Source organism: Physeter macrocephalus, chromosome 20, assembly GCF_002837175.3.
Source record: "Physeter macrocephalus isolate SW-GA chromosome 20, ASM283717v5, whole genome shotgun sequence".
In the NCBI taxonomy this organism is placed as follows: Eukaryota; Metazoa; Chordata; class Mammalia; order Artiodactyla; family Physeteridae; genus Physeter; species Physeter macrocephalus.
The window spans coordinates 9,965,206-9,978,089 of NC_041233.1; the positions used below are offsets into that span (position 1 = coordinate 9,965,206).

General features: G+C 36.1%; 1 protein-coding gene across 5 annotated transcripts in view; it reads left to right on the forward strand.

Annotated features, from left to right (window-relative positions):
- The window catches only part of ZNF33B (zinc finger protein 33B), a 71,424-nt gene that overhangs the window by 37,508 nt on the left and 21,032 nt on the right, over window positions 1-12,884 (forward strand). For all 5 annotated transcript variants that reach the window (XM_055080911.1, XM_055080912.1, XM_024115723.3 and 2 more), the window contains exons 3-4: window positions 4,123-4,267; window positions 4,921-5,016. In XM_055080911.1, coding sequence (XP_054936886.1) covers window positions 4,123-4,267; window positions 4,921-5,016 — 241 coding nt within the window. The remainder of the gene's footprint in view (window positions 1-4,122; window positions 4,268-4,920; window positions 5,017-12,884) is intronic.

The window sequence follows — 12,884 nt, forward strand, 5'->3', positions numbered from 1 at the left end:
GGCCATGGATCACGGGCCTAGCTGCTCCGCGGCATATGGGATCTTCCCGGACCGGGGCACGAACCCGTGTCCCCTGCATCAGCAGGCGGACTCTAAACCACTGCGCCACCAGGGAAGCCCATGTAATGAATATTTATTTGGGTGTTCCTCCAGGATTCCTTAACTTAGCTCCTAAAACTCTAATAATATCCCTAAGAGCTGTAGGGGCATCTGTTGTTAATAATATCTAGTTTTTGTTCCCAGTTCCTGAAGTAGCTCCAGAGAAATTAAGGTGGAATTGGTGTCTTTTGTTGTTCATAACAAGCCGCTTTCAACCACACCTGAGTTTGTGTTAATGAGGTGCCTTTTGGAATGCCTCTAAGAATGAGGTACGGGTACCAGGAACACTAACCATGTGATTAGAGTGTTGGAACTCTTTGAGGAGGGGTGAGGGGCTGGAGGTTGAATTAGTTGCTAATGACCTGTGTTTTAATCAATCATGACTATATAATGAAACCTCCATAAAAATCGTTGAATTTATGGGATTCAGAGAGCTTCCAGGTTGTTGAACATGTGGAGGTACTAGGAGGGTGGCGAGCTCTGAGAGGGCATGGAAGTTTTGTATCCTTTTACCCATTCTTGCTTTGTGTATCTCTTCCTTCTGGGTGTTCCTGAGTTGTATCCTTTTATAATAAACCATTAATCTAAAAAGTAAATCATTTTTCTGTTTTGCTGTGAGCCACTCTATCAAATTATTGAACCAAAAGAGGAGGATGTGGGAACCTTGATTTATATCCATTGGTGAGATGTACCGGTGACAATCTGCATTTGCAATTCGTGTCTTAAGTGGGCGTGGTGTTGTGGGACTGAGCTTGGAATCTGACTCTGTAGTGTCAGAGTTGAGTTAATTCCTTGGAGTGGGAAAAACTCCCACAAATTTGGTGGCCTGCGTAGAGTAAAACAGAGGAATTGAGCTTTTCCTCTACAGTTTTCTTATTTTTGTCTACTTTAATAGTGCTTTACCACTTGACAGACAATACAGGAATCTTAAAACAGTTTAAGTATCCTTTTACTGGTGTTTTGCTGTATTTTGCTTTTGCGTTTGTCACAGATTCCAGAAGACGTTACTTGTTGCTTTAAAGTCCATTTTCAGTTTTATTTATTACTTCCCGAAGTTTTGTGCTTCCATCAGGTATCACTTTCCATAACTGTAGTATTTCTTGTCTGTGTGTACTTTTGATAACTTTTTCAACCCTTATATGGAAAATATATTCATTTCAGAAGAATATTTTTGCTGGATTTGGAATTTTCTAGTGGCATTTTTCCTAGCTGCTCAAAATGACATTCCATTTTTGTTTTCTTATTTGCAAATGGCCTATTCAGATTTTTACCCAGTGTCTTCTCATTTTCATAGTTTCTGTTGAAGGGTTTGCTCTCAGTTTAGTTACCATGATGACTTGCCTTTTTTTTCTCATTAATTTATAAAATGTCTTTCCTTATTAGGGATAGGACTTCTTTGTCAGGTATATGTATTCCAAATGCTTTCTCCCACTCTGTGTGTTGAATTTTTATTCTCTTTCTGTCTTTTGATAAGGGTAGGTTCTTAATATTATAGTATTATTATATAATTTGTGTCCTGTTTAAGAAATCTTTGCCTATCCTGAGGTCATGAAGGTATTTCTTATGGCATTTTCTAAAATTTTTATTGTTTTACTTTTCAAATTTAGATCTATATACCGTCTAAAATATATTTCTCTTTACACTTAAGGTAGCAGTAAATGTTCATTATATCAGTAGTTAAACTAGCGTCATTTATTGAAATGATTGTCCTTCCGTTACCCTTGTCATAAATCAAGTGACATATGTGTGGGTCTGTTTTTGGACTCTTCTTCCATTCTGTTGATATGAAAATTCTTATGCTGGTATCATACTGTTTTAATTATGGTATATTGATAATTATACGTGATAAATGATACTCTTTCTGGCTTAATTTTTCTTCAAGATTGTTTTGTCGATTTTTACCCTTTGCATTTTCACATATTTCAGAATTAGCTTGTCTGGGATTTTGTTTGAAATTGCTATGAATTTGTACATCAGCATGGAGAGAATTGATATTTTTTTAATATTATAATATTTTATAATATTGAGCCTGCTTATCCAGGAATTTGTTACATCCCTCCATTTATTTGGGTCTTCTTATTTTCTTTCATTTTATTTTTTGTAAAGATTTTCATGTTTTTCTTGCTATTGTGAGTTGTACCTTTAAAAAATTTAATTTTCTGAAATTTGCTATACTGAACTTGTGTCTAATTTCTAAAACTTTATTTTGGTTACTTTTATTTGGATTTTCTGTGTACTTGATTGTTGTACTATATTACTCTAAGAACTTCAGAAAAATGTTGAATAAAATTGGAGATAGTAAGTGTCTTTATCTTGCTCCTAATTTTAAGTGGGACACTTTCCATATTTTACCATTAAGTGTGATATTTGCTGGAGGTATTTGTAAAAATCGTTTATCACATTGAGAAAATTCCTTTCTATTTCTAGTTTGCCAAGAGGTTTTTTTTTTCTTTTTTTTTAATCCCGCTTTTCTGTATTTACTGAGTTAGTCATATCATCATCTCTTAGGTTTAAAAACTATTCTTTCTTGTAATTCTACCTTTCAGAAAGTTCCGTCATGGCCTTCATGACCTGTTCTTTTTCTGTAAGCTAGTTAAAAAGTGATTTTCCCTCAGCTTCCAGTCTTTTATTTTCACGCTTAATTTTCTGAGAGCCTTCTGATTCATTCTTGATGATTTCAAACACTACTGAACTATTAATGTCTACCAAGTCCTTATTTTCATTCTACACCTTCAGTATTATGCTTCAGATTTATTATAGTTAAGACACATCTTGCTAAAGTACAGTGCCCAATCTATTTTCTTCTAATGTTCCTGGCTTGCTTTGTGACTCTAGTATCTGTACAGCTGTTCGTGCATATACCCTGAGAAAACATTTCCTTTTCTGCCAGTGAATTGCTGATCACGTTCTGTTGCTGTCTATCTCCTTTTATCAGTGCTCTACTTGCATCCCAGTTTCTACTTTAGTAGTTTATGTAAATGGTGTTGTTTTGTCCTTTAGCTTTCCCTTCCCTTCTTTTAAAAAGAGAATTGGTTCTGAAATAAAAACCTGGTGACATACTTTCAGTATATCTTTGAATCTCTTCTTTGGCTCCTCTTTCTCTGCAGCAGTTATCCCTCAAGTAGAGGCATGAACTCTGGATGATATCAAAAACGATACAGTTGATTATCTGCTGTGTTCTACAGACATTTCAAGTTCAGTAGTTCCAAAATCTTTCCTGTCTCATTTTCTGCACATCCTAATTATTGTCTCTGAATTGAAGGATTGGAACCTAGAATATGTATTGTAGTGAAATAAAATATTAGACTTTTTTTACATTTTAAGTCTAAGAATAGAACTAAAGTTCATAATAAGTTTATTGTTAGTTTATTTCTATAATTTATAAATATAAACTTCTGTAGTATTCAAAAATATTCTTTAACTTGGAAAGTTATCACATACTTTGGAGACTTATTGGTCTGAAGTTACTCTCTAATCTGTTCCTTGAATACATCCATGGCCCTTTTTCTTATCTCAACTCCTCCTCTGCTGTTTGCCTTTTTGCTCATTTCCTGAAGATGTTAGAGGGCCCCTGCCTTTGCCTGTGCCCTGGCCCTGTCTGTGTTCATGAAGAACACAGTGTTACTCTTTATCCAATAGCTGTTCTTCCTCAGTGAAACTCAAAATAGAACTAGTTTTGCTTCTCATTTACATTAATCTATTATGTGTGTACTTTAACAATAGTGCTTGTAACATATTACTGCAAGTTTTCTTACCAGGTTATATGCTTCTTGAATACAGGATTATTTTTAGTAATCTTAGTATTTCCAAGAACTAGCATAGTTCCAGATCCATTGTGGGGACTTGATAATTAATAATTAATGCAATGGCAGAATATTTCTACCATGATTTCTCTTCTTCTCCCAGAGTATAAAGCAAAAGAAACATTCTGCAAACCAATTTGGTAATCTGTAAACAGTAATCACGGTAAGGATTTGTTTCCATACATCTTTTTCCATGTCACCTTAATTCTGAACATTTCAGATTGAACAGAAATTCCAGGAATTGGTATCATTTAAGGATGTGACTGTGGGCTTCACCCAAGAGGAGTGGCAGCACCTGGACCCAACTCAGAGGTCCCTTTACAGAGATGTGATGCTGGAGAACTACAGTAACCTTGTCTCAGTAGGTAAGGTCTGTTTATTACGTAATTCTAAATGGCATTTAAAAATTTTCTTTTAAACCCTTATCCTCAATTAGGGTTAGATTAAATTATTAGATCCTCATGGTGGGATTAATGCACTTACAAAAACAGGAGGAGAGAAGGGATCTTTCTGTGTTCTCCACCATGTGAGGACACAGCAAAAAGATAGCTATCTGCAAACCCGGAAGAGAGGCCTCACCAGATTCTGACCATGCTGGCACCTTGATCTCAGACTCCTCAGCAGCCTTCAGACTGTGAGAAATAAATTTCTGTTGTTTAAGCCTCCTGGTCTGTGGTATTCTGTTATAACAGCCCGAACTGACTGAGGCATCAAGTGATAATAAATGCATGAGAATCTTAAATCAGACCCTCATCCTGGCCACAAATTTATAATGAAAAAAATGCTTTTAGTTAAGAAGCATATGGACATTCTGTAGAGTTTAATGATATTTAAGATTGGAAGTCAGGAGTCAATGTTTATTGGTCACTTTTGGGCACCAGGAAGACATTTGTATTTACTTCTCCAAGGAAATGTTCAGTGGCACTTTCATTGACCAGCTCTAGAAGCGTCCTCCTCTTTCAGAGGCCCTGAAGTCTAGGCTACCCAGTCCAAGTCCTAAATTATTTCATTTTGACAGGGTATTGTGTTACCAAACCAGAGGTGATCTTCAGGCTGGAGCAAGGAGAGGAGCCATGGATACTTGAGGAAGAATTCCCAAGACAGAGCTTCCCAGGTGAGTTAATGTGTACTGAACAAATGAACATGAGGGAGTTTATTAGTCCAGAGGTTGACAACTTTAAAATGTTTTTTGAAGAATATTACATTAGAGATTCTAATCCTTATAAGTGACTTAAAATACTGATTTTTTTTTTTTTTTTTTTGTGGTACGTGGGCCTCTCACTGTTGTGGCCTCTCCCGTTGCAGAGCACAGGCTCCGGACGCACAGGCTCAGCAGCCATGGCTCACGGGCCCACCTGCTCCGCAGCATGTGGGATCTTCCCGGACCGGGGCACGAACCCGTGTCCCCTGCATTAGCAGGCAGATTCTCAACCACTGCACCACCAGGGAAGCCCAATACTGATTTTTTTTAATCAAACCTCCAGATACCACTCTACAAAAATGTTCTCCTTTTGATTCACTTTTTGAATATTCATCATTCTTAAATTTGTCAGTAGTCCAGTTTTTGCCCATCTCATCTTTACTGTTGTTTTTCTTGGTTACTCTGTGATTCTCAAAGCAATTTCAGTTGCCCGCCTTACTACCTCCATTGCTCTGCATTCCTGTTGTTATTGGCCATTTTTTGACTTAAATAATTTTTGAGTACCTGCTATACTGTAAGAGCTGAGAGTGTAGTGTGAAAAAAATAATGTGTCTTAATGAGTTTATAGAAGTAGTGTTGTTAATGGCCACAGGTATGTGAAAAGATGCTCAACGTCACAAATCATTAGGGAAATGCAAATCGAAACCACAGTGAGATATCATATCACACCAGTCAGAATGGTTAGCATCAAGAAAACAAGAGTTAAGATGTGTTAGCAAGGATGTGGAGAAAAGTGAACCCTTGTACACCATTGGTTAAGATGTAAATTGGTTCAGCCACTTTGGAAAACAGTATGCAGTTTCCACAAAAAATTAGAAATAGACCTAGAATATGACCCAGTATTTATACTTCTGGGTTGTATACCCCCCCAAAATGAAAACAGGATATTGAAGAGATATATGCATTCTGATGTTTATTGCAGCATTATTCACAGTAGCCAGGGTATGGAAACAATCTTTTTTGTTGTCGTTGTTGTTGCTGTACACGGGCCTCTCACTGTTGTGGCCTCTCCCGTTGCGGAGCACAGCCTCCGGACGCGCAGGCTCAGCGGCCATGGCTCACGGTCCTAGCCGCTCCGTGGCATGTGGGATCTTCCCAGACCGGGGCACGAACCCCTATCCCCTGCATCGGCAGGCGGACACTCAACCACTGCGCCACCAGGGAAGCCTTGGAAACAATCTTAGTGCCCATCAACAGATGAATGGATAAAAAAGATGTGATGTGTACAATATGTATACACAGTGGAATATTATCTAGCCACGAGAAAAGGAGGTCATCCTGCCATTTACAATACGGGTGGGCTTTGAACACATTATGCTAAGTGAGATAAGTCAGATAGAGAAAGACAGGTTACTATATGATATCACTTATATGTGGAGTCTGAAAAAGCCAAACTCTTAAAAACGAGAGTGACGTGGTGGTTACCAGAGGATGAAAGGTGAGGAAATAGGACATGTTATTTAGGGGTACCAACTTGTAATCAGTAAATAAGCCTTAGAGATCTAATGAACAGTATAGAGAATAGAGGCAACAGTATGGTATTATAATCATCAAATTTGCTAAGAGAGTAGAACTTAATTCTTCCAACTACTAAAAAGAAATGATAATTATGTAACATGATAGTTGTGCTAATTATTGCTACAGTGGCAGTCACAGTATAGCTTATAAATTTGTCAAGGTAACATATTGTACACCTTAAATTTATAGTTATATGTCAAATATATTTTAATTTTTTAAAAAGTAGTGTTTTGATTTACATTTCCCTGATGATTAGTGATGTTGAGCACCTTTTCATGTACTCCGTGGCCATCTTCATGTCTTTGGAAAAATGTCTATTCATATCCTCTGCTCATTTTTAAATCAGATTTTTTTTTTTTGCTGTTGAATTGTATGAGTTCTCTGTGTATTTTAGATATTAACCCTTTATCAGATATATAGTTGTAAATACTTTCCTATCAGTAGGTTGCCTTTTCATTTTGTTGATGGTTTCCTTTTATGTGCTAAAGCTTTGAAGTTTGATGTAGTCCCACGTGTTTATTGTGCTTTTGTTGACTTTGCTTTTGGTTTCAAATCCAAAAAAAAATAATTGCCAAGACCACTATCAAGGAGCTTATTACTGCCTATATTTTGTTCTAGGAGTTTTATGGTTTCAGGTTTTATGTTCCCATCTTTAATTCATTTTGAGTTAGTTTTGCATGTGGCTGTACAGTTTTCCCAACACCATTTATGGAAGAGACTGTCCTCTCCGTGTTGTATATTGTTGGATCCTTTGTCTTAAATTAATTGATTATGTATATGTGGGTTTATTTTGGGGCTCTCCGTTCTGTTCCATTGATCTATGTGTCTGTTTTTACGCCAGTACCATGTTATTTGATTATTACAGCTTTGTAGTATAGTTTGGAATCAGGAAGTGTGATACTTCCAGCTTTGTTCTTTGTTCTCAAGATTGCTTTGGCTATTTGGAGTCTTTTGTGGGTCCATACAAATTTTAGGATTGTTTGTTCTACTTCTTTGAAAAATGCTGTTGAAATTTTGATAGGGATTGCATTGAATCTGTAGATTGCATTGAGTCATATGAACATATTAATAATATAATTCTCTCAGTCCATGAGCATGCAATAACTTTCCGTTTATTTGTGTCTTCTTCAGTTTCTTTTATCAGTGTCTTTTTTTGTGTGTGTGTGTGTGTGTGTGTGTGTGTGTGTGTGGTACGCGGGCCTCTCACTGTTGTGGCCTCTCCCGTTGTGGAGCACAGGCTCCGGACGCTCAGGCCCAGCGGCCATGGGCCCAGCCGCTCCGCGGCATGCGGGATCCTCCCGGACCGGGGCACGAACCCGTATCCCCTGCATCGGCAGGCGGACTCCCAACCACTGTGCCACCAGGGAAGCCCCAGTCAGTGTCTTATAGTTTTCAATATGCAGGTCTTTTATCTAATCTACCTGGTTAAATTTATTTTTAGGTATTTCATTTTTTCGATGCAGTTTTAAATGGGATTGTTTTCTTACTTTCTCTTTCTGATAGTTTGTATTAATCTATAGAAACACAACACATTTTTGTATGTTGATTTTGTATCCTCCAACTTTACTGAATTCATTTATTAGTTCTAAAAGTTTTTTAATGGAGTCTTTAGTGTTATTTCTATGTGTAATATCATGTTATCTGTAAATAATGACAGTTTACTTCTTCCTTTCTGATTTGGATGGCTTTTTTTTTTAATTAATTATTTATTTGGTTGCACCAGGTCTTAGTTGCGGCAGGCAGGCTCCTTTGTTGCAGCTTACCAGCTCCTTAGTTGTGGCACACAGGCTCTGTAGTTGTGGCATGCAAACTCTTAGTTGTGGCATGCATGTGGGATGTAGTTCCCTGACCAGGGAATGAACCCAGGCCGCCTGCCTTGGGAGCGTGGAGTCTTATCTTCTCTGGTGGGGAAGTCCCTGGATGGCTTTTATTACATTTTCTTGCCTAAGTCCTCTGACTAGGACTTCCATTAACATGTTGAATAGAAGTGTCAAGAATGGGCATCCTTGTCTTGTTCCTGATCTTACAGAAAAATCTTTCAGCTTTTTACCATTGAGTATGATTTTAGCAGTGGTCCTGTCATACATGGCCTGTATTATGTTGAGGTACATTTCCTCACTACCCACTTTGTTGAGAGTTTTGATCACGAATGAGTGTTGAATTTTGTCAGATGCATTTTTTTTTCTTCCATCTATTGAGATGATCATTGATCTTTATCCTTTCCTAATATGATGTATATCACATTGATTTCCAGATATTGACTCATCCTTTCATTCCTGGAATAAATTCCACTTCATCGTGGTGTATGCTGCCTTTAGTGGATTGTTGAATTTGATTTGCTAATATTTTGTTGAGGATTTTTGTGTCTGTCTTCATCAGGGATATTAGCTTGTAATTTTCTTTTCTTCCAGTGTCTTTGTCAGGTTTTAGTAACAGGGTAATCCTGGCCTTCTAAAATGAATTTGGAAGTGTCCCTCCCTATTAATTTTTTGGAAGAGTTTGAGAAAGATTGGTAATAATTCTTTAAGTGTTTGTTAGAATACACCAGTGAAGCTGTCTGGTCCTAGGCTTTTGTTTGCTGGGAATCTTTTTGATTATTGATTCAAACTTCTTACTAGTAATTGGCCTGTTAAGACTTTTAACTTCTCCCTGATTCAGTGTTGGTAGGTTGTATATTTCTAGGAATTTATTCCTTCTAGTTGTGAAATTTATTGTGGTATAGTTCTTTATAGTAGCCTCTTACCCTTTGTATTTCTGAGGTGTCACTTGTAACATCTTCTTTTTCATTTTTGGTATTATTTATTTGAGTCTTCTTTTTCTCCCCGTGAGAGTGTCTAAAGGTTTCTCAATTTTGTTTATCTTTTCAAAGAACCAACTCTTAGTTTCATTGATGTTTTCTACTGTATTTTTAGTCCCTATTTTATTTTTATCTGCTCTAGTCTTTGTTATTTCCTCTTCTACTAATTTGGGCTTCATTTCTCCCTCTTTTTCTAGTTCTTTGAGTCGTAAAGTTAGGTTGTTTATGTGAGAGTTTTTTTATTTCTTGATGTAAGCATTATTATGAATTTCCTGCTTAGAACTGCTTGCACTTCATCCTGTGAGTTTTGGTCTATTGTGTTTACATTTTCATTTGTCTCAAGATAGTTTTTTTTCTCCTTTGAGTTCTTCTTTGACTCTTTGGTGTTCACTAGCATTTTGTTTAGTCTCCAAATATATGTGAACTTTCCAGTTTTCTTCTTGTAATTGGTTTTTTTCATTCTATATCATTGTGGCTGGAAAAGATGCTTGATATGATTTCAGTCTTCTTGAATTTGTTAAGACATATTTTGTGGGCTAACACATGATCAGTCCTGGAGAATGTTCCTTGTACATTTGAGAAGAATGTGTATTCTGTTGCTTTTGGGTGGAATGTTTTGTGTATATCTGTTAATTAATCTTGTCTGATGTGTTAAGTCCAGTGTTTCCATATGGATTTTCTGTCTGGATTATCCACTGACAAAAGTGGGATATTATCATCCCTACTGTTATTGTATTGCCATCAGCTTCTCTCTTTAGGTCTCTTAATATTTGCTTTATATTTAGGTGCTGCTGCTGTGTTGTATGTATAAATATTTACAAATGTTATATCCTCTTTTGGGTTGAATCCTTATGACCTTTGTTGGTTTCTATGCATTAGATAAAATAACCTCTCTCCACTCTTGAAGGAGTAGTCTCATGTAAGAGATATGTTTTACTCTTCAACTCTGCCCTAGCTCTTGGTTGTCCTTTAAAACTTTCCTATTGTCTAAACAGCCTAATTTATTTTTAGTGGCTCCCAATATGTGAGGGCGTTCCAAGACCTATCAGTGTCCCAAAGCAGAGGATCTCACTCAGAATCTAGATTCAGGCTGATTGGAGGCCAGACCCTCAGGCAGTACCTTTTAAAGAGTGCAGATATATAATTCTGTGGGACCGCAGGTATAAGCCCTAATAGCCACCAGAACCAGGTGATCTTAGAGGTGTCTCTCTAAGATTGTAGCAGTTGCAACAGTCAGGGTACCAGACTAGTGTGGAAGTTCCTTTCTGGAAGATACCCATGAGCTGGAGTGAGGCACAGGGAGAGTACAGAGAAGTCACCCTCCAGGTGGAGTGAGTTAGGAGAGCACAAAGTTGCCACTCATTTACTGTTTTCAAATGATAAACCTACCTTGCTTTAGAGGGGTAAGTTCCACGTGGTCATCCTTTATAATCCTTTTTATTTGTTACTGGATAAAATTTGATAGTGTTTTGTTGAGGATTTGTGGGTCTTCAATACTCATAAGATGTTGATCTTAGTATTTTTGGATATTGATCTGTAGTTGTATTTTCTGATGTTTGATTTTGGTACCAGGGTAATATTGGGCTCATAGAATGAGTTAGGAAGTGATCTTTTCCATTTTTTTTGAATAATTAATATTAATTATTTTCTAAGTGTTTGGTAAAATTCACCAGTGAAACCATCTGAACCTGAGCCCTTTTATGGGAAGTTTTAAAATGACTAATTCAGTGTTTTTTACTTGTTATAGGTCTTTTCAAATTTTTGTTTATTCTTGAGTCACTTTTTATATTTTTTCCTAATTTCAGGAATGTTTGCCTTTCATTAAAGTTATCTAATTTGTTGGCATATAATTGTTCATAACATTTCTTTACGATTATTTTTGTTTTTGTAATGTATAAAATATTACAATTTTGTAATGTGAGTATATTATATCCCTAGTGTATATACCATCTTTCGTCTGTAATTTTAGTAATTTGAATCTTCTCTGTCGATCTAACTAGGGATTTGTCAGTTTTGTTAATCCTTTCAAAGAATTATCTATTTTCTTTCTATTCTCTGTTTCATTAATTTTTACTCTAATCTCATTTCCCTCCCTCTGCTTGCCTTGAGTTTGTATTGCTTTCCCCGCCCCCTATTTTTCTAAGGTAGAGGGTTAGGTTATTGATTTGAGATCATTCTCCTTCAAGTGTTATTTGCAGGTATAAATTGCCCTATAAGTACTGCTTTACGTGTGTCTCATAATCTTGGTATGTTTTGTCTTCATTTTTACTCATCTCAAAGTATTTTTCTAATTTCCCTTGTTTACTGCTTTTTTGACTCTTTTATGTAGGGATGTGTTATTTAATTTGTTCCTATTTGTGAATTTTCGAAATTCCTTTGTGTTATTGATTTGTAATTTCCTTCCATCATGCTGGCAGAATCTTTTTACATCTATTCTGGGGAATGTTTCATGTGTACTTTTGGAGAATGTGTATTCTGTGACTTTGGAGTGGAGTTTTGTATTTATGAATGTTAGATCTGGTTGCTTTATAATGTTATTCATGCCTTCTTTTTTGTTGGTTTTTTCTTCATATTCTGCCCAGTTGTTTTATGCATTACTGAAAGTGGGATATTAAACTCTCTATTTTTGCTGATGTGTGTGTTTCATCTTTCAATTCTGTATTCACTTCATGCATTTTGAAACTGTGTTGTTAGCAGCATATATGCTCTTAGATTTATGTCTCCTTTATAAGTTAACTCTTTTATCGTTATATAATTCTCCTCCTTATCTCTAGTAACATCTTTTATGTTAAAGTGTATTTTGTCTGATATTAGCGTAGCCACTCCAGCCTTACAGATGTTGCATACTTGTTATATGTTTTTCTGTTTTTAAAATTTTAGATCTATTTGTAGCTTTGAATATAAAGAGTATCTCTTGTAGGCAGCATGTGTTTGGATTCTCACATTTTATTCAACCTGACAATTGCTGTCTTTTTATTGGATTTTTCAATGCATTCCAAGTTTCTGTTATTATTCATATAGTTGGATTTGCACCTGCCATTTTACTTTTTGGTGTTTACTTGTGCCTTTTTGAGCCTGTGTTCTTTTTATTACTGCCTTCTGTTTCATTAAGTGAGTATATTTTAGTATAGCATGTTGATTCCTTTAATGATAATTTTACTTCAAAAATTATTTTCCGTGTGGTTGCTATAGGATTTACTTAATAAATTCTTACCTTTTCAGAATGACTTCAGAGTTATACTACCGTACCTCCAGTGAGGTATGGAAATGTTACTCATATATAGCTCTATATTTTCTTTTCTGTTTTTGTGTTATTACTTTTGTACATAGTACATCTGAATATGTTTAAATCCCAACAATGCATTGTTGTACTTATTACTTTATATAATTTGAAGTTTCTTAAAGGGACTGAGACAAGAATGGATAGCAAGTATGTATTTATGGTCTGTTACATTTACTTGCTTGT